Genomic DNA, 18854 nt, shown 5'->3' on the forward strand with positions numbered 1-18854 from the left:
TAACTATATTCCATGAAAACACTTAATAAAATGGTGCTATAAGGCCAATAGTAACTTTTGGTTTGTTCATGTGTTATGTTCATATTATTTATTTGGCAGATGCTTTTATGCAAAGCGACTCAAATTGCATCCATTATACACTGATTAATTTATATAACGATTTAATAGATTCCAGCATTAATGGTTCATGATAACGCCCCTTCAGAGTGAATAGAAACTGGATTTGAATTACGCTTCGTTTTTATAGCTGACAAGAACAGAGATTCAAATATAAATTAGCTTACCTTGTGCGAGTAAAAACAAGAACACCAAAATGAAAATAGATCGAAGCCTCATTTTAATTATTTAAGAAATACAATAGTAATAGTAAATTTAAACTGTGTGTTCAAGTTCAAATTTCGCGCGTCTTCTTCTTCTTTGTTATTTGATGGCGTCGGCAACCAGCGTTAAGGCGCATTACCGCCACCTGGGGTGCTTTTCATTTCTTATTTTTGCATCCTCGTTTCTTTTCCTTGCTTCCTTTCCTAGCGTCTAAGCTCCACCCCCTTAGGATACGAGGGAAGGATTTAAGGAAAGGACATGAGTATGGAAGAATCAAAGGATGAACATTGGAATATTCTTGACCACTAAAGCGTCACTTCAAAGTGTCATCAGCTGCGCTAAAGGGATCTGCCCATATGTTGTTAAAGTTCGTTGTTTAAGGCATTCATAATAATTATTAACAAAGCTAGATGCCCTGTTTAAATGTATTACATAATTTACACTCCAAAGGTAAAATATAAATGTAAATTATTATGACATATCTGAAGGGGGAGGAGTGTGTCACGTTTAGTCGATAAAACACTTCCGCATAGGATACACCTGTGTATCCTCACTCAAGACTCCTCAGGAAGCCTCCTCGATCCTTGCCTCCTCAAGGTGAAATTAGAGAATTGAGATGTCCTACAAGATGGCTGAGCTCGATCGGTTTCTGGGTCATAGGATGGAGGACGGAGGAGCGAGGAAACGAGGAGGGATATTGAGAAGCACCCCTACTATACTGGAGTGTGGGCCTTCTTCTGCTTCTTCTTGTTTCACGGCAGATCGCAGACTTAAAAGTGCATTAACGCCTCCCATCTCTCAAATGGACCATTGACACTATAAAATTTCCTCATTATTCTTCTACCAACCCACATGCAATCACCCTTGATTCTTATGCCCGTTCGGAGTCTTCATAGAGCTTCATCCGGCGCTGTGTGTTCAGCTCCTCCGTCCACCCTCAGCCCTCTTAGCGGGATTTAGATTAGAATAAAAAATAATAAATAAATAAAAACGTATACTCGCTTGTGCAATCCAGTATTTGCCAAAAACTGTAACATTAATGATTTAATACTTCTATCTGAGTTTAATAAATTCTTAATTGAAAACTGCTCTTCCTTATTCTCTAGTTCATGGTTTAATTTATTTCCTTTAACAGTATATTTCCTACAGTACATTATAACATGCTCGACTGTTTCATTAACATCACATACCTCACAATGCCCTGTTGGATGTTTGCCTATTAAATGCATTTTACTATTCAACCTTGTATGTCCCAATTGTAACCTTGTGATTATGTTCTCCTCAGCTCTGCTCCATCCTGATACTATTCCCTTACCCACTGTTGACTGTATATGATACAAATGCCTGCCTTTGGTATCATTGTGTCCCAATACTTCTGCCACCGTCAAAATGTTCTTTTTCATAATTGATTTAATTTCTGACCTACTAAGGGGAATCAGAATATCAACTTTGTGTCGTTCTATGGCTTTTAAATTCTGTTAATTAGGCCAGTTCTTCTCAGATAATTTAATAAACTTTAATTGTTATAACCCCCAAGTATATATATATATATTTTTTTTTTCAAGTTGCTCATTTCTAAAGGACCTTGCTTCATAATTTTCTTTCTTTAATATTTCTCTTTCTGTGATGAGTTTTTGACAGTGACATAATATGTGTTATAATTTGTCTTCATTATAACCAGTGCATTTGAGAAGTACATGTTTGACTTATTCTGGAATTCCAGATATACTGCACAATCCTGTGTCGTGTTTACCAATTTTAAAAAGTGACTGATTCAATGCAGTGTGCCAATACAGATTTCTGATATTATTGTGTCTTCCCTTTTCTTTCTGTGTCCAAATCTCTTGGCATCTTTTCTTTACCATCTTTTTAATCAACCCCTTCATTTCACATTTCCCCAAAGTGACATTAACATTTATTCTAGAATACTTTAGTGCTTTCTTTGCCAACTAGTCTGCTATTTCATTACACACAATCCCCACAATGTGCAGGAATCCATAAAAAGAAGACTTTAAAGGTGCAGTGTGTAGATTTTTGCGGCATCTAGCGGTTAAGTTTTGAATTGCAACCTGATTGCAACCAACGGCTCCGTCCACCGCTCACCCCTCCCTTTACAGAAACTACGGCAACCGACACGCGATTAAGATGTTGTCGTTTCAGACAGCAAAGAATAATGAAGTTTCTTTTAAAACGTAAATAAGAGAATTATATTTAATTGATAATTCAATAAAACGATGTTATTGTGAATATTGCAGTTACTTGTTCATCATTGTGTCAGTGTTTTTTCCCAAGAACAGCAGTGATGAAACGCGATCTGTAGAGCAGTTTGTCCGTTCAGGGCTACAGTAGAAACATAACGGCGGCTTCCATGTGGGGGGACCCGCGGTGTATGTAGATATAAACTGGTAATTGTAAGGTAATAAAAACATAATGGTTAATTAAGTAAGGTCTTTATTCACCCCTGACAACATAGTTATGTATATGATATTGCATTTCTGTCTAGAGATAATCTTAAATATTACACACTGCACCTTTAACTCACAGGTGTTGAATTCTGTACAGAGTCTGGAAGATTTCCATTAGAGTGTCCTGTCTCGAGTAATTTCTCGATTTTTCGTTCTTTCTTTTTTTTAATTTTTTTACTAACACGACTCGATAAAGAATAAGAGCAAATAACAACTTGATTTAAACTAACCTCTTCTGTCTATTGAAGAGCCAGATGAATTGCAATCAATTCTGAGGAGTAAATAGATAAAAAGGTAGAAGTTCTTTTACTTATTTTGAAGTCCAGCATCCCCAAATTCAAGTGAATTGGATCCTCTCCATCAAACAGTAACAGTCTAAAATACAAACATGTATATGATTTGAGAATCCTTTAGACACAAGCAGAACAGATGAGCATGCTTTAAGAACAGAATTAAAGGAGACGAGATGGAGAAAATATCTACAATAACATCTGTGTGCAGGATTACCATTATAAACATAAATCAAAGAATGTCCTTCAAGTGGACCTGAAAAGCTTTTTTCCTCATAGTCAGTCATAATTTACTTTCTGATGAAGATGGCTGACAAAGGACAGTTTTCTGCTTATGTTAGATACAAAGTCTGGAAAGTGCATTGGTAATGGCAGTAACAACACCCGCACTATCAGCAGTAAAGTTCAGTACTTGAGTATTTCTAATTGACTTGCCTTCAAACACTAATTAGTACAGTACTGCATTGTTTGTGTTTCACAGTCTAATAGCTACCATGTGCAACTGTGTTTGAGGAGTCAAATAAACCTTGCCCATCTTTGTGAGGTATTTGTATAAACACAATCAGTAACTTCAGAAATAAGATGATGCAAACAGACAGGACAACAACAACAGCAACAAAAAAGAACAGATCAGTGCATTAACATGTCTCAATGTAATTCAGGGGACATTCTACTGGTAGTATCCTTCGATTGAGGGTCACTGTGATTAGGGGATGTCCCATTGGCAGTATCCTTCTATTGAGGGTCATTATGATTAGGGGCCACCCCATCGGTAGTGTCTTTTCAAATGAGGGTCATTGTGATTAGGGGACATCCCACTGGTAGTGTCCTTTGATTGGGGGCCATTATGATTAGGGGACGTCCCATCAATTGTGTCCTTAGATTAAGGGTTATTGTGATTAGGGGATGTCCCATCAGTTGTGTCCTTACATTAAGGGTCATTGTGATTAGGGGATGTCCCATCAGTTGTGTCCTTAGATTAAGGGTCATTGTGATTAGGGGATGTCCCATCAGTTGTATCCTTAGATTAAGGGTTATTGTGATTAGGGGATGTCCCATCAATTGTGTTCTTAGATTAAGGGTTATTGTGATTAGGGGATGTCCCATCAGTTGTGTCCTTAGATTAAGGGTCATTGTGATTAGGGGATGTCCCATCAGTTGTGTCCTTAGATTAAGGGTCATTGTGATTAGGGGATGTCCCATCAGTTGTGTCCTTAGATTAAGGGTCATTGTGATTAGGGGATGTCCCATCAGTTGTGTCCTTAGATTAAGGGTTATTGTGATTAGGGGATGTCCCATCAGTTGTGTCCTTAGATTAAGGGTTATTGTGATTAGGGGATGTCCCATCAGTTGTGTCCTTAGATTAAGGGTCATTGTGATTAGGGGATGTCCCATCAGTTGTGTCCTTAGATTAAGGGTCATTGTGATTAGGGGATGTCCCATCAGTTGTGTCCTTAGATTAAGGGTCATTGTGATTAGGGGATGTCCCATCAGTTGTGTCCTTAGATTAAGGGTCATTGTGATTAGGGGATGTCCCATCAGTTGTGTCCTTAGATTAAGGGTCATTGTGATTAGGGGATGTCCCATCAGTTGTGTCCTTAGATTAAGGGTCATTGTGATTAGGGGATGTCCCATCAGTTGTGTCCTTAGATTAAGGGTCATTGTGATTAGGGGATGTCCCATCAGTTGTGTCCTTACATTAAGGGTCATTGTGATTAGGGGATGTCCCATCAGTTGTGTCCTTAGATTAAGGGTCATTGTGTTAAGGGGACATCCCATCGGTAGTGTCCTCTAATTGAGAATCATTTTGATTAGAGGACGTTCCTTTGGTAGTATTCTTCAATTAAGGGTCATTGTGAGTAGGGGACGTCCCATCGGCAGTGTCCTTCGATTAAGGGTCATTGTCATACTGGGGTCACACTGATCGTCCCATCAGTAGTGATTAGGGGAACATTGTGATTAGGGGACGTCCCATCGGTAGTGTCCTGCATTTGAGAGTCATTTAAATAATAGAATTACATCAGTTTATAATTGTATCATTATTTGAAAATATTTATAATTAAGTAATAATAATAATAAAAAAATCTATAACACTTTATTTTAAGGTGTCCTTAGTAATTACCTAGTTAAATACTTAGTAGTAGCAACAATGTACTTAGCATGTAACTAAGTAATGGAACAGCCTGTAATTACAGTTTGTAATTATGTAGATGTAATAGGCAGCTACTGTTACACAAATGTAACAGACCGAGTCTGTTACACAGCTTCTTGTACACTTAAGTACAAACCTGATACATTTTATTTTAAGTAGCTTATGTCTGTGTACTTACATTTAATTATGTTGTATAAAATCTGCAACACATTGTAGCAATATTTTTAGTTACATGGTAAGTACATTTTGTTTCATGCAAGTACAACGGCTACTACTAAGTACTTAACTAGGTAATTACTCTCTATTGAGGACACCTTAAAATAAAATAAAATCTACTTTAAAGTTACTTGATAAAAAGGTCTTCATTACGTTACTATCACATACAGTTATTACTATTTTTGAAACCATATAACTGTTACAACTGATGTCTTCATTTTGCGGTTGGTTAAGCTTATTTTTGGTGGGACTGAGAACAGGTTGGCTCCTGGATTCCTCCTCTGGCCAATGATCTCAAAAAAAGTCCCAAAATTGCATCAAAGATTTATAATATTCATTGCATATATCTCACCTGAGAACTGTTCTGCGGGGCTTTGTCTGTTTGAACAACAATGAACTAAATTAAACAGATTGACTTTGGGTAATAATGTTCTATAGATTTTTATTACACAATAAGTATCATATTTCCATCTTTCAACAGCCCTATAAATACTCACCATTATTTTGTTCTTGTTTATTGGGATGCACAACATTAGCAATTACAACCATAGCCACCAGCAGAACAACAACAACTACAACAGCAATACAACCAATTTCTGCAACACCAGCTCTAGACCAAATTGAATCTGGAACAGACAGACATCCATTATTACTTAGAGAGTGACTGGTAATCATCTTCCTGATAATCACCTACTGACTGATATTTACACTTATGAACAGATCATTAATTGTACAATATTGATTTTACAGATAAATCTAGTCATTTGTTTTTGAGGAACATCAGCTCAAATAGAATTACAACACAGCAGCACAAGAACTAATTTTAGGAACTTATCTATGTTTATAAAATTACACTTTAGAATTCTTTTTTAACATGCCTGTAAAAAGATAATATAGATTATACAATATTGAACTGTATTCTACAACTGCTCAAAGGTGAAGGCACTGAATGCCTACATTACACTCACCAGTGACATTAACACTGAAGGTCCTCGTGATGCTGAATCTGCTGCTGTTGATCTGTAGATTATAGAGTCCAGAGTCTGTGGTTTTGATGTTTGTGATGATCAGAGATCCAGTCTCAATTACCTCTAATCTGTGTCTGAATCTCCCACCACCATCTTTACACTGAACATCTGCACAGCTCCTACTAGGATCTCCAGGGATTTCATTGACGGGAATGCCATTAAAATACCACGTCATCAGATCATTTGGGTTTTTCATGACCCCAGGATCCAAAGTCACAGATTCTCCCTTGTTCACCGACTTTCTCTTCATTTCATCTCGTTCAGCAGCAGGAACATCTGAAATGCAAACCAACAACTTGATCTTTTTGTTGAAAATAGAGAAAAGAACCATGGGTAAAAAAGCAATTACTCACAGACGCTTAAACATGTTTAACTGTCACACAAGACACATTTTTTTTCTCATGTGTCCACTGCCACTTTTAAACTTCAGAATATCACTGCTTAACACAATGATGTGCTTTAACTTTTATACATTTCTTAAATTACTCACCAAGGATGGTAACATTGAAGATCTTGTCACTGCTGCTGCTGCTGCTGGTGGTGATGATCTGCAGGTGATAGAGTCCAGAGTCTGTGTTTGTGATGTTTCTGATAGTCAGGGATCCAGTCTGATGATCCAGATGCAGTCTGCCTCTGAATCTCAAATTATTATTATTACACTGAACATCTGTACAAGTCTTATTGGGATCTCCAGTGATTTGAGCGATGCGAGTGTCATTATAATACCATTTCACTTTGTTGACTTGACTTTTTGTAACATCAGTGTGTAGAGTGACTGAATCTCCCTCCATCACAAACACTGATACTTCATCTGTCTGAACAGCGGATGCACCTAAAAATGAACAATACATTATAACAATTTTGGGACCAAAATATACAAAGGAAACATAAAACAATATAACATAGAGACAAATGTCTACTGGATGATCTTGCAAATCCACATTCTTATTCATACACGCTTACTGTTCCAAATTATTAAGGAAGTGGCTTATCAGTAGGACTTTAGTTTTTAGATCACTGGTATCAGTCTCAGGTTTAATAATTTTTTGTCAGGTCTTATTAGATAAATAGAAAACCTCCTTAAAGAGGTTGATCCAGAATAAAGGTCACAGTTCTCATGCAATATGGGGAGGATGAATGATTTTTCTGAAGATGGAAAAAAGCATGAAATACTGCAATGCCTTGCAATAGGCATAAACAGCAAATAATATTTAATGAAAATCGAACATAGATTATTGAACTGTCAAAAGATTTGTGAGCGATTTAACACACATAAGAACTCGTTATTTTAGTTTTGCATGCATACCAGAGCCACTTGTGTCAATAGTACAGCCCAGTTTTGACATGGTTGAAAGAATGAAGTGGCACATTCCACAACCTGTCGGCAGATTGGCTGCAATACAATCTGTTTTTAAACTAACAAAAACGTTTTGAGTTCTCAAACTTAAAGCTTGCTTTTAGAATTACCTTTTATATGTCAACATATTAAAGGGAATTTTTAAGGGATTTCTCAGTTCATGACCAGTTTAAACAAAGTGACCTATTTTATTACACTTAAAATGATGCTAACAAATATTTACACATACCAGGAACGGGAAGCTTTTATAATTTTTCCAATAATTTTACATTGTGGCAATACTCACATGCAAATGCTGTTTGTCTGTGTGGCTAATTTAAATACGCAGTAACGTAGTGTCTTTCCTGAAACGAAGCCATATATATCAAGATGTGCGCAAATTACAACTGCCTAGTTTTGACGGTAGCCTACTCACACAAAAAAGTGTCAAAAGCAACGTCATTTTTTAGTCCAACCACTTTTTTTTCAACTGTGAAGTGATTAGAGCTGACAAGCTGAAATAACAGAAAATAAATTATAACAAATATCTTACCAGTCACGAGCAAAGTCACTGTCATCCAAAAATAATTCATGTTGACCACTGTCCTTCTAAGATGATAATGCAATTGATGTGGAAATAAAACCTAAGTTGTTCAAATGCCACCCACACCGCCTTTCCGCCAGCAGTTAAAACCGAAAGTAACCAGCTGATTGGAATTGGAGTTTGACACGTTGGATAGGACTCCACAGCGGAGTTCCTAGCTACAGCAGATGGCGCTGTTGTTCATCTTTTCCCGGTACAGGCGAGTAGGCAGTGCTTCGTGAGGTTTACACCCCATGTAACATGTAAATGCAATTGCATTTATTTAATCATTAAAACAGTACTGTTGTAACTTTAACAATGTACTATACACTTGCCTTTTTATTAGGTGATCATGCTCAACTGCTCAGTAAAGCAAATATGTAATCAAGGAGCTACGTTGCAACTGAGCAATGCTGGGCAAGTTACTTCCAAAATGTAGTACATTATATATTACATATTAATACCTCTTAAAAACAATTAGTTATATTATTGCTTTCTCCGAATCGTGCGTTACACTAACTTTGAGTTACTTTCACTTTTAAGCACTAACCGCTAATACATTCAGAAATAATATAGCGGCAAACAAAGCGGAATTTAGGCCCCAATGTACAAACAACACAATAGCTAGCCTATAGGCTATTTTAGTTCTACTCACTCCACAAAAATCGTTTATATTGAATCAGAAAAAGAATCATTGCTAAACAAATCAAAACAAATTAATTTAAAGTGAAACTCAAAGTAAACGCTGTAATTCTCGTGTAGTGCATTTTAGCATGCATTGCTATGGAAATCCTGTAGAATTGAACAAATCAGATGACGACTGTAAAAATCCATAAGTGCATCCCATTTTGTGTGTTTTATGCATCCGATATTCAGGTGCAGACTACAAAACAGATCTGACCGCTAACCGGTCAAAATAACACTGTTTGATAAAAGACCTGCATGTGGTTGCATATAAGTAGGCTACTAGTAAAACAAAACATTAGAGTTTGTAAAATAGCACATAGATGTCTGTGGAAGCGGCAAATAGCAATTCATTAAAAAAAATGCCGATGTGTTTTATTCATATGACATTCACAGTGTAACTAAAAAGTTTACTATATTCCTCTTCCGGTTCACCAGCCACTTACTTGCATGTATTTCGGGAGAAACTGGTACTTATTGTAAATCCTGCTGAAGGCAGGCGCCCATCCTCCGTTATAGATCACGATCCAGATCATCTAATTCACACATATTTGTGAATCGGAATATCAGATAGTCCGCGACATGGTAAGCAAGTGCGTGAATATTTTGAATAAAAAAGGAAAAACGAAATGAAAGAGATCTATGACCATGTGGTGTCATTAAATAACAGTGTTAAAATACATAATCTAATACAAAATTCTGAAAAATCTGAATTAGCAAAGGCTCATATGAAGAGGTCATTTACGACTTTGCCTCAATATGACCCAACCAATAATGGATGAGCTGGAAGATGGGCAACAACTACAGTTTGTTTCCTTGCAAATATAACATTTATTGGATATACTATATAAGTGACAAAGAAACCACAAAAAAAACAACCAAAAGCACCAAAGAACACAGGGTTTCCCAATTAGATACAATGGTAATCATTCTGTGCAAATTATACACTCCATCACAGCACAAAGCAAGTATCACTACCAGTGTAAAGGAAAAGAAACCCACTACACACAAACCACTACAAATAACTTCCCATCACCTAAACAGAGTTAACCGTATATATATCAATGGAAACCACACTGTTCCTTGGTGCAAACAAAAAAACAATCAAACAAATAGTCAAAAACCTCCACTGACTTCAAGCCACTTTGTCACAATATAACATGTAAAGTCATCTATTAAAACCCATTGTTAAGCCACCAATGTGTTCAATAAAAGTAAACGGCAACCATGCATCATCTGTAAAAACAAAAGACATATTTCACAATTGTCCTTTTAAAACATCAAAATAAAAACATTTAATTCCATAAGACAACACACAAATAATCATAAAACTTTACAAATATAAATATAACATTTCAGTAATTCAATTTAATGAAATACCTGTGGTATTGAATAAATCTATTCAATTCAATTCTCTGAGGCACCCATCAGTATGTCTCCAATAAGCACACTAAAAACAATAAAAACCATAAAACAACACATTACCACTAAGCACACCAACTAAAATCAAAGTAGTCACAAACCTTACCTCCACGATTTACTAAACATCTCACAAAGCAATGCATCCAAACATATCACAGAGACTTCTTATGTTTGGCACATGGTGTTTAGTATGTTACCACAAAGAGGAAGGCCAAAGATTGGATTTCCTTTTTATAGTACACAGACTCCTGGGATTTGTAGTCCAACTTATTTGTAGTCCTCAAACCTACCATCACTACCTCTAACCCATTACAATATACCCCGCTTAATTTAAATCGACGTCCCGTCGATCCTATTTCTACAACCATGGTCGAAAGAACAAGGTATTTATATTATTGGAGAGCCTGGTCATCGGGAGAGAGATTTGAACATCTACCTGGACTTCTTTACACATTACTGACTGAGGAAGACGATATGGATTTGTATGCTTTCCTGCTGTGGAACGTGTTGTTCGTCTCACTAACCCCACCGGTCGCTGCAAAGGCTCTTCCTGTTGTTGATGTGATAAAGTTAACTCATTATGAGGATTACTTTCTCTGACTGGAAGATACATACATAAATCATCCTCTGCAGGTCCACTAGATTCGCCAGAAACCATAACTATTCTCTCATCCCTAAGCTCCTCAGAATCATCACTCAAAGGAAATAGTCCAGCGCTTTCTATTTGACCACCTGCTGGAACATAGACTGGTCGTAACTCACAACGGTGTACTTGTCGCACTTTTCCACCGTCAGCTGGAGCAATAGAATATACAGACCCCTGACCATCAGGACACCGGACAATTCGGTAAACGGTTGGATCCCAGGCATCTTGGATTTTCTTTCTGCCTTTGTGATCATGTGCTCTCTGATATACTAGCTGACCTTCCCTTAAGGACATCTGAGACACCTTAGCATCATTTATGCGGGCACGCTGAGCTGCTGCCTTTTGAAGACGAGTACGGGCATTATTAAAAATTCTTTCCAAATTATCTCGATGATCAACCATCCAGTCCACATTCGTTGAACCACAATCATCCAATCCTAACATAAAATCTATTGGTAAGTGTGGGTCCTGTCCAAACATCAAAACATATGGACAATAACCTGTAGACTGGTGCTCTGTGGTATTATATGCAAAAACCACCTGTGACAGATAAGATGGCCAATCTCTTTTTTTCTCAACAGGGAGTGTACGCAACAAATCGTGCATTGTTCTATTGAACCGTTCACACTGACCGTTCCCCTGAGGCCGATATGGTGTGGTACGAGTCTTTGCAATGCCATAAATTTCACAGAGTTCTTGGATCAAGCGACTCTCGAAGCACCTACCCTGGTCAGAATGTAACTGTCGTGGGACACCAAACAAATAGAACCATCGTTCCACTAGAACCCGAGCCACTGTTTTCGCAGTCTGATCTTTAGTAGGAATTGCCTGGGTAAATTTAGAAAACACATCTGTCATGATTAATACATTTTCCATTCCACTAGATGACGGTTCCAATAATGTAAAATCAATTGCTAAAATATCTAGTGGCCTGTCAGCCATCAAATGTCCCATGAACGTGCGCACCTTTGGTCTAACAACTTTCGAGAGGGTACAGCGCTGACATTTCCTACACCAGTCCTCAACATACCTGTACATTCCTGGCCAATAACACCGTGTCCTTACTAACCTTGCAGTTCTCTCCATCCCTTGATGACCATGGTCATCATGAAGGCAGGTGAGAACTTCCTCTCTAAGGGCTGATGGTAATACTACCTGTCGGATTTCCTTATGACCCTCTTGTGGCCAAAACCGTCGGTACAAGACACCATCTACCTTCTCAAACTTCTCCCACTGACGAACTAACTCCAAAACCACTGGTTGTTCAAGGGTGCGTTCTTGTGATGTTGGTGGCTGCTTACGGTCCCAGTATACCAAGAATCTTCCTATAATAGGATCAGTTTCCTGCAACACACCCAAATTTTCCTTCAACGGTCTGGGAAAGACAGCTACACTACTAACCCTAGTGTCCTGATCCTGATCGGAAACAAACTGACGTAATTGTTTAGGCACAACCGTGATTGAAGCCAGCTCTACCACAGGGTCAGAGCTTTGTCTAGACAATGCGTCAGCATTGCCATTATTTCGTCCAGGCTTGTACTTTATGTCCAAGTCAAACTCTGCAAGCTGATTTACCCACCTTTGCTCCAGTGCCCCCAGCTTTGCTGTCTGCAAATGACTAAGAGGGTTGTTATCAGTGTATACTGTACATTTATTGCCCAGCAGATACTCTCGAAATTTTTCAGCTACAGCCCATTTCAGAGCTACGAATTCCAACTTCATTGAGCTATAATTTTGCATATTACGTTCTGCTGGCCTCAACCCTCGGCTTGCATAAGCAACCGGTCGACATTTGCCTTCACACTCCTGCGACAGAACGGCACCCAGACCTCGGAAACTTGCATCAATCTCCAAAATGAACGGCTTGCTAAAATCAGCATACGCCAACACAGGGGCACTGGTCAAAGATGCCTTAAGGGTCTGAAATGCATTCTCGCAGGCTTCTACCCACTTATCCTCCAAATTAACCTTTGGTCGCTTGGTTTTCTGAACCCGAATAATTTCTGCTACTAAGGCATTCAGCGGTTCTGCAATGCGTGAAAACCCTTTTACAAATCGTCGATAATAACTAGCAAAGCCTAAAAAAGATCTAAGTTCTTGAACAGTCTGTGGACGTTTCCAGTCTACCACTGCAGCTATCTTATCTGGATCAGTACTCACTCCTGCAGCTGAAACTACATGCCCCAAATAGCGTACTTCTGGGCGAAAAAAACAACATTTACTGAGCTTAACTTTAAGATTTTGCTGTCTTAAACGACTCAGCACAAGTTCTAATCTCTGCAGGTGCTGCTCTACTGTTGTTGAGAAAATGATTACATCATCAAGATAGAGCAGTAGAGACTGAAAACTTTGATCACCAAAAATTCGCTCCATTAACCGTTGAAAGGTACTTGGCCCATTGCAAAGGCCAAAGGGCATCCGAAGAAATTCAAAGAGCCCAAAAGGAGTACAGAAGGCAGTCTTAGCACGATCAGCCTCAGCCACAGGGACTTGATTATATCCACTTGCTAAGTCCAATGTAGAGAACCATTTCGCCCCAGTCAAAGCATCTAAGGACTTCTCAATCCTAGGAAGTGGGTAAGCATCCTTCCGAGTTTTTACATTTAACTGCCGATAGTCCACACACATTCTCAAGGAGCCGTCCTTTTTTTTTACCAGCACAATTGGAGATGAATACGGACTACAGCTCTCCCGAATGACCTGACTCTCCAACAACTGCTTTATATGGGCTTTTACAGCCTCCAACTGACTAGGGGGAATTCTACGATGGCGCTGACGCACTGGTACATCATCCAACAAAGGGATTTGGTGCTCTATCAATGTCGTGCAACCCAAATCACCATCATCCTTGGCGAAAACATCCTGATATTTGTGCAACAGATGTCTAACCCCTTCCCTTTCTACCTCCGAAAGTCCCTGTAACTCAACCCCTTCTAACACAGTATGGTTTACGATAGAAGCTGACATCTGGCACTGGATGACGATTTCACTGACATCACCTTGCAAATTTTCTTGAAACAAAATGTCCTGGTCAGATTGATTAACCATCTCAACACTGAGCAATTTACCCAACTTAGCTTTTGCCGGTAAATACACAGTTTCTGTGCCGACATTAACCACCGGCACACAAACTGTGTTTTGACGGGGCTGTAACAATGCAGGAGAAATCAAAATTCCTGCAGGTAATCCACCGCTACCATCATCACTCAAGGGTTCTAGTAACGTTGCTCCATTCAAAATAGCCTTGGGGCAATAAGCTGTAACTAACCTCATTGTTCCAGCTGGAATCTGCACTGGATGCTTAGCTTGCACTCGCACCTGCCCAATATAACCAGGACAAGAGGGATCACTGGCTCTCTGACACTGCAATAAAACATCCTTCCAGCCCGGCTCAGCTTGTTCGACCTGTAGAACTGAAAATAAGGCTGAACCATGTTTCTCAAACAAATCATTGTAACACTGCCCTATTATATTCATACCCAGCAGGCCGGGAACAAACTCTTTCTTTTTGAGCATGTCAGTGTTATCTGGATCTCGTACAACCAGAACCCCCTGTTTAGGCAAAATTCGTCCCAACACATTAACATCAGTTTCAAAATATCCCACATAAGGGATGTTCAGACCATTTGCAGCTCTCAGCTGAAGCCAGCCACACTTTTTTAAAGCATCTGGTGCTAATTGTCGAAAACATTGATCAAAAAAAGACTCTGTTATAGTGGTCACCATTGAACCAGTATCCAGCAAACACAAAATAGGAACACTTCCCATCTGAATTGTAACTGTGGGGCATTTGCCAATAAGACACTGTGCCACTGTAGGGCAGATAAGGCTAGGGGTCTTCAAACCTTCACTGCCTACTTCAGTTCTCTGACTAGTAATTACAGGGGAGGTCAACACCTCAACCTCCTCCACAGGTGTTTCCCTTGTTGTCCCCCTAGCTGGCCTAGACCCAGACTCAACAGGCCATTGTTGTCGGCAATATCGGGCAATATGGCCTACTTTATTACAACGTAAACACCGTCGAGAATCATTTGGCTTTGTCAAGGAGGAAGAGGGTTCATTACTTAAAGGTTTAAGATTATCAAGCCGCTTCATTATCTCGTCAATTTGAGCTTGTTGTTGCTTTAATAGCTCCTTAATTTCTTTTAATTCAGTAGGTTGATTATACATAGGTGACTGAATTACTCCACCCTGGGCAGCATTACACCATAACTGAGCAGCCGGAGGAATAATTTCTCTCCTGCCTTCCTCACTCCATCTTATAGCTTCACTTCGGACTTCAAGTAAGGTACAGTGTGGCATTTGTCTTACAAAGCGTTTCAGTTCGCGTTTAAGCATTACATCATTCACCTGCTCCACAAACTGATCACGGAGAACTTGGTCAGCATTTGGAACACTGTTTGGACTGCTTACAAGAATAAAGTCCATCAAGGACATCAATGCATGAGAGAATTCAATAAGGGATTCACCCTCTCTTTGTTTTCTATCAAAAAATCCCCTTTGCAATTGCACAAATGTTTGTTTTGCACCATACATACTTCTCAAGATCTTAAAAATGAGTTCAGGAGTTTGTCGTTCAGCTGCTGGTCGGAGTTTTATCTCCATTCTGGCTTCCCCTCCTAAATGATCTAAGAGGAAGGTTACCCTTTCTTGAACAGTCCAACTGCCATCCCCAATACAGGCTTTAGCCTCCTCAATCCAATCCTCTATGGTCAAGGTAGAGTCCAAGTCTCCACAGAACCGCCGACACTTCCGCTCCCGAGGAACATACAGCACTCTGCTAAAGGGCACAGAAGCAGGGACATTAGCGTTGGGCACTGGCTGATTAGATGAGTCACGGCTGGACGCAGAACGTTCTTGAAGTAATTGTTCATTCACAGTCTGCAGGCTACGTATCTGTTCCCGCAACTCCATCAACTCCTGCTCCATAGTTACAGTGCTTTCTTCTTGCATGACTGCCGTTTACTTGTACAAATACCTTTTACACACCTACACAAAATGGTGGCTATCAGTAAAAAAAATCAAAGCAAAGTCAACATTAAATACTGCAATGTTGCCCAACGTTAAATCATCCTGCCGACTACGCCATTTGTGACCCAACCAATAATGGATGAGCTGGAAGATGGGCAACAACTACAGTTTGTTTCCTTGCAAATATAACATTTATTGGATATACTATATAAGTGACAAAGAAACACACAAAAAAAACAACCAAAAGCACCAAAGAACACAGGGTTTCCCAATTAGATACAATGGTAATCATTCTGTGCAAATTATACACTCCATCACAGCACAAAGCAAGTATCACTACCAGTGTAAAGGAAAAGAAACCCAATACTCACTACACACAAACCACTACAAATAACTTCCCATCACCTAAACAGAGTTAACGGTATATATATCAATGGAAACCACACTGTTCCTTGGTGCAAACAAAAAAACAATCAAACAAATAGTCAAAAACCTCCACTGACTTCAAGCCACTTTGTCACAATATAACATGTAAAGTCATCTATTAAAACCCATTGTTAAGCCACCAATGTGTTCAATAAAAGTAAACGGCAACCATGCATCATCTGTAAAAACAAAAGACATATTTCACAATTGTCCTTTTAAAACATCAAAATAAAAACATTTAATTCCATAAGACAACACACAAATAATCATAAAACTTTACAAATATAAATATAACATTTCAGTAATTCAATTTAATGAAATACCTGTGGTATTGAATAAATCTATTCAATTCAATTCTCTGAGGCACCCATCAGTATGTCTCCAATAAGCACACTAAAAACAATAAAAACCATAAAACAACACATTACCACTAAGCACACCAACTAAAATCAAAGTAGTCACAAACCTTACCTCCACGATTTACTAAACATCTCACAAAGCAATGCATCCAAACATATCACAGAGACTTCTTATGTTTGGCACATGGTGTTTAGTATGTTACCACAAAGAGGAAGGCCAAAGATTGGATTTCCTTTTTATAGTACACAGACTCCTGGGATTTGTAGTCCAACTTATTTGTAGTCCTCAAACCTACCATCACTACCTCTAACCCATTACATCAAGAAAAAGCAGAGGTGTGCCTTTGTAAATTTTGAACTTTGTAAGCTCCAGCAGTTGACAGTGCTGATTTTATTTCAGTTTATTATTGTTTATTTTATTAAGATTTTATATTTTATTTAAAGTGTAATTTTAGTTTGTATACAAATAGAAATATAATATAAAAATAGATTTGTCCTGTTCAGGATTCCTAATTCATAATTCATAATTTGAAAAAAAAAACAAAAAAAAAAAAAGCATTTCATTTAAGATGGAGTGGTTCATTTACAAAGAGGACATCAGTGTTTCTGATGCTAATCAGAAAATAGCGATACAAAAAAAGACAAAAATATCAGAATCAGTAAGGGCTTTATTGCCAGGTATACAAGGTATTGGTTCAGCAGCTTCCACAGTATAACCGAATGACAATTAAAAGACAAGACTTATATAATAATAAAAAAAGAATAAAAATTGAATAAGTACATAGTGATTAATAATATACAAAAAATAATACACAACATAAACAATAGACAATATATGGTATTTGTATGTACAGATATGTTATGTACAAATGCAAGGATACACATTTATTTCCAAGTTAACTGTTCATGAGATGAGGGAAGACCTGGCAGTTCAGTGCTCAGTGATCTGTAGCGCCGACCAGATGTGAGGATGTGAATTGGGAAGGTTGTACCAGTGATTCACTCACTAGTCCAGACTATTGGCCAAAAATGTTAGTAACTATGTCAAACATAAACTCATGTTAACTGCATCTCCTTTATTTCCACTGCAAAGCTGGAACTGGAGAAGATATGCTCCAAAGTGAATTCTTAATGCACTGGGTAAATGGTTGTGGCACAGTGGTTTCATTTTGTTGCAGTGGAAGTTTCAGTTCATGTCCACAAGGTTTGCATTTTCTGCATTATTTCTTGCTTCTCCCTGAATTATTGCAGTGAAGCAACCTTAAAGAAAACGCAGAAGACAGACAATGTTTAATAAATTAAAAGGCAACCAAACATGTATCGCACCAACAAACGGGTTCTTAGGGATCTTTCACATTGGCCAATTTCATACGCTCAGTACAGCTCATGCAGCACAGTTGAAAGGGTCTTAGGACCCTTTCAAACTTGACATGGCATTAGGGCAGGTAATATGGGGAAAAAAATCTTATCACATTTTTTCAGGAACTATCGCAATTCTTTTTCATGTTCATTTTTAAGGGGGTGAGTAGCAGGAGCCAACTGTCTGTTGACCGTCTTATTACAGTATGTCATGCTTTTTTTATTATTATTATGTTAAAACTTTATTTGCCACATCCTGCTTTTAAGTAGTGTGTAAGCATGTAGGTGTTTAGCCAAAGGTCTAGGAAGTCTGGGAAAACCTTTTTATTTTTATTTGTGTTAGGCAATTTATTCTACATTTACATACAAACCGCTGCCTCAGAATTATAAGGTTCTATCTGCATTCTGAGCACTTTTGAGATACTGAGCTTCAGTGTTCCATAGACCTCTGTAGATAAAACCACTTTTGTTTTCTACATAAAATGCACATATGCACATGTACACAGCATCCAAAAGAAATGTTGACACAGATTAGGAAAATGTGAATAATTAAATTTTGACAAAAAAAATAAAAAATAAAAAAATAAAAATATATA

The 18854-nt window shown here is 38.2% G+C and overlaps 1 protein-coding gene across 1 annotated transcript; it reads right to left on the reverse strand.

Annotated features, from left to right (window-relative positions):
• Positions 1-5889: 5889 nt before the first annotated feature.
• LOC141337820 (cell adhesion molecule CEACAM3-like) lies at positions 5890-8490 on the reverse strand. The gene is made up of 4 exons (XM_073843408.1): positions 8362-8490; positions 6963-7304; positions 6413-6748; positions 5890-6070 (listed from the first exon to the last, which is right to left on the reverse strand). The coding sequence occupies exons 1-4, from the start codon at positions 8399-8401 to the stop codon at positions 5928-5930; spliced, it is 861 nt and encodes a 286-aa protein (XP_073699509.1). The 5' UTR covers positions 8402-8490; the 3' UTR covers positions 5890-5927.
• Between the last annotated feature and the right edge of the window lie 10364 nt (positions 8491-18854).

Source organism: Garra rufa, chromosome 7 (assembly GCF_049309525.1).
Source record: "Garra rufa chromosome 7, GarRuf1.0, whole genome shotgun sequence".
Classification (NCBI taxonomy): Eukaryota; Metazoa; Chordata; class Actinopteri; order Cypriniformes; family Cyprinidae; genus Garra; species Garra rufa.

Excerpts from the sequence above, each read along its gene's own strand:
- LOC141337820 (XM_073843408.1), bottom strand. The coding sequence starts at position 8,401 with ATGAATTATTTTTGGATGACAGTGACTTTGCTCGTGACTG. Across the intron at positions 7,305-8,361 it reads AGTGACTTTGCTCGTGACTG|GTGCATCCGCTGTTCAGACA; the intron begins GTAAGATATTTG and ends GTTCATTTTTAG. Across the intron at positions 6,071-6,412 it reads CTTCAGTGTTAATGTCACTG|ATTCAATTTGGTCTAGAGCT; the intron begins GTGAGTGTAATG and ends TGTCTGTTCCAG.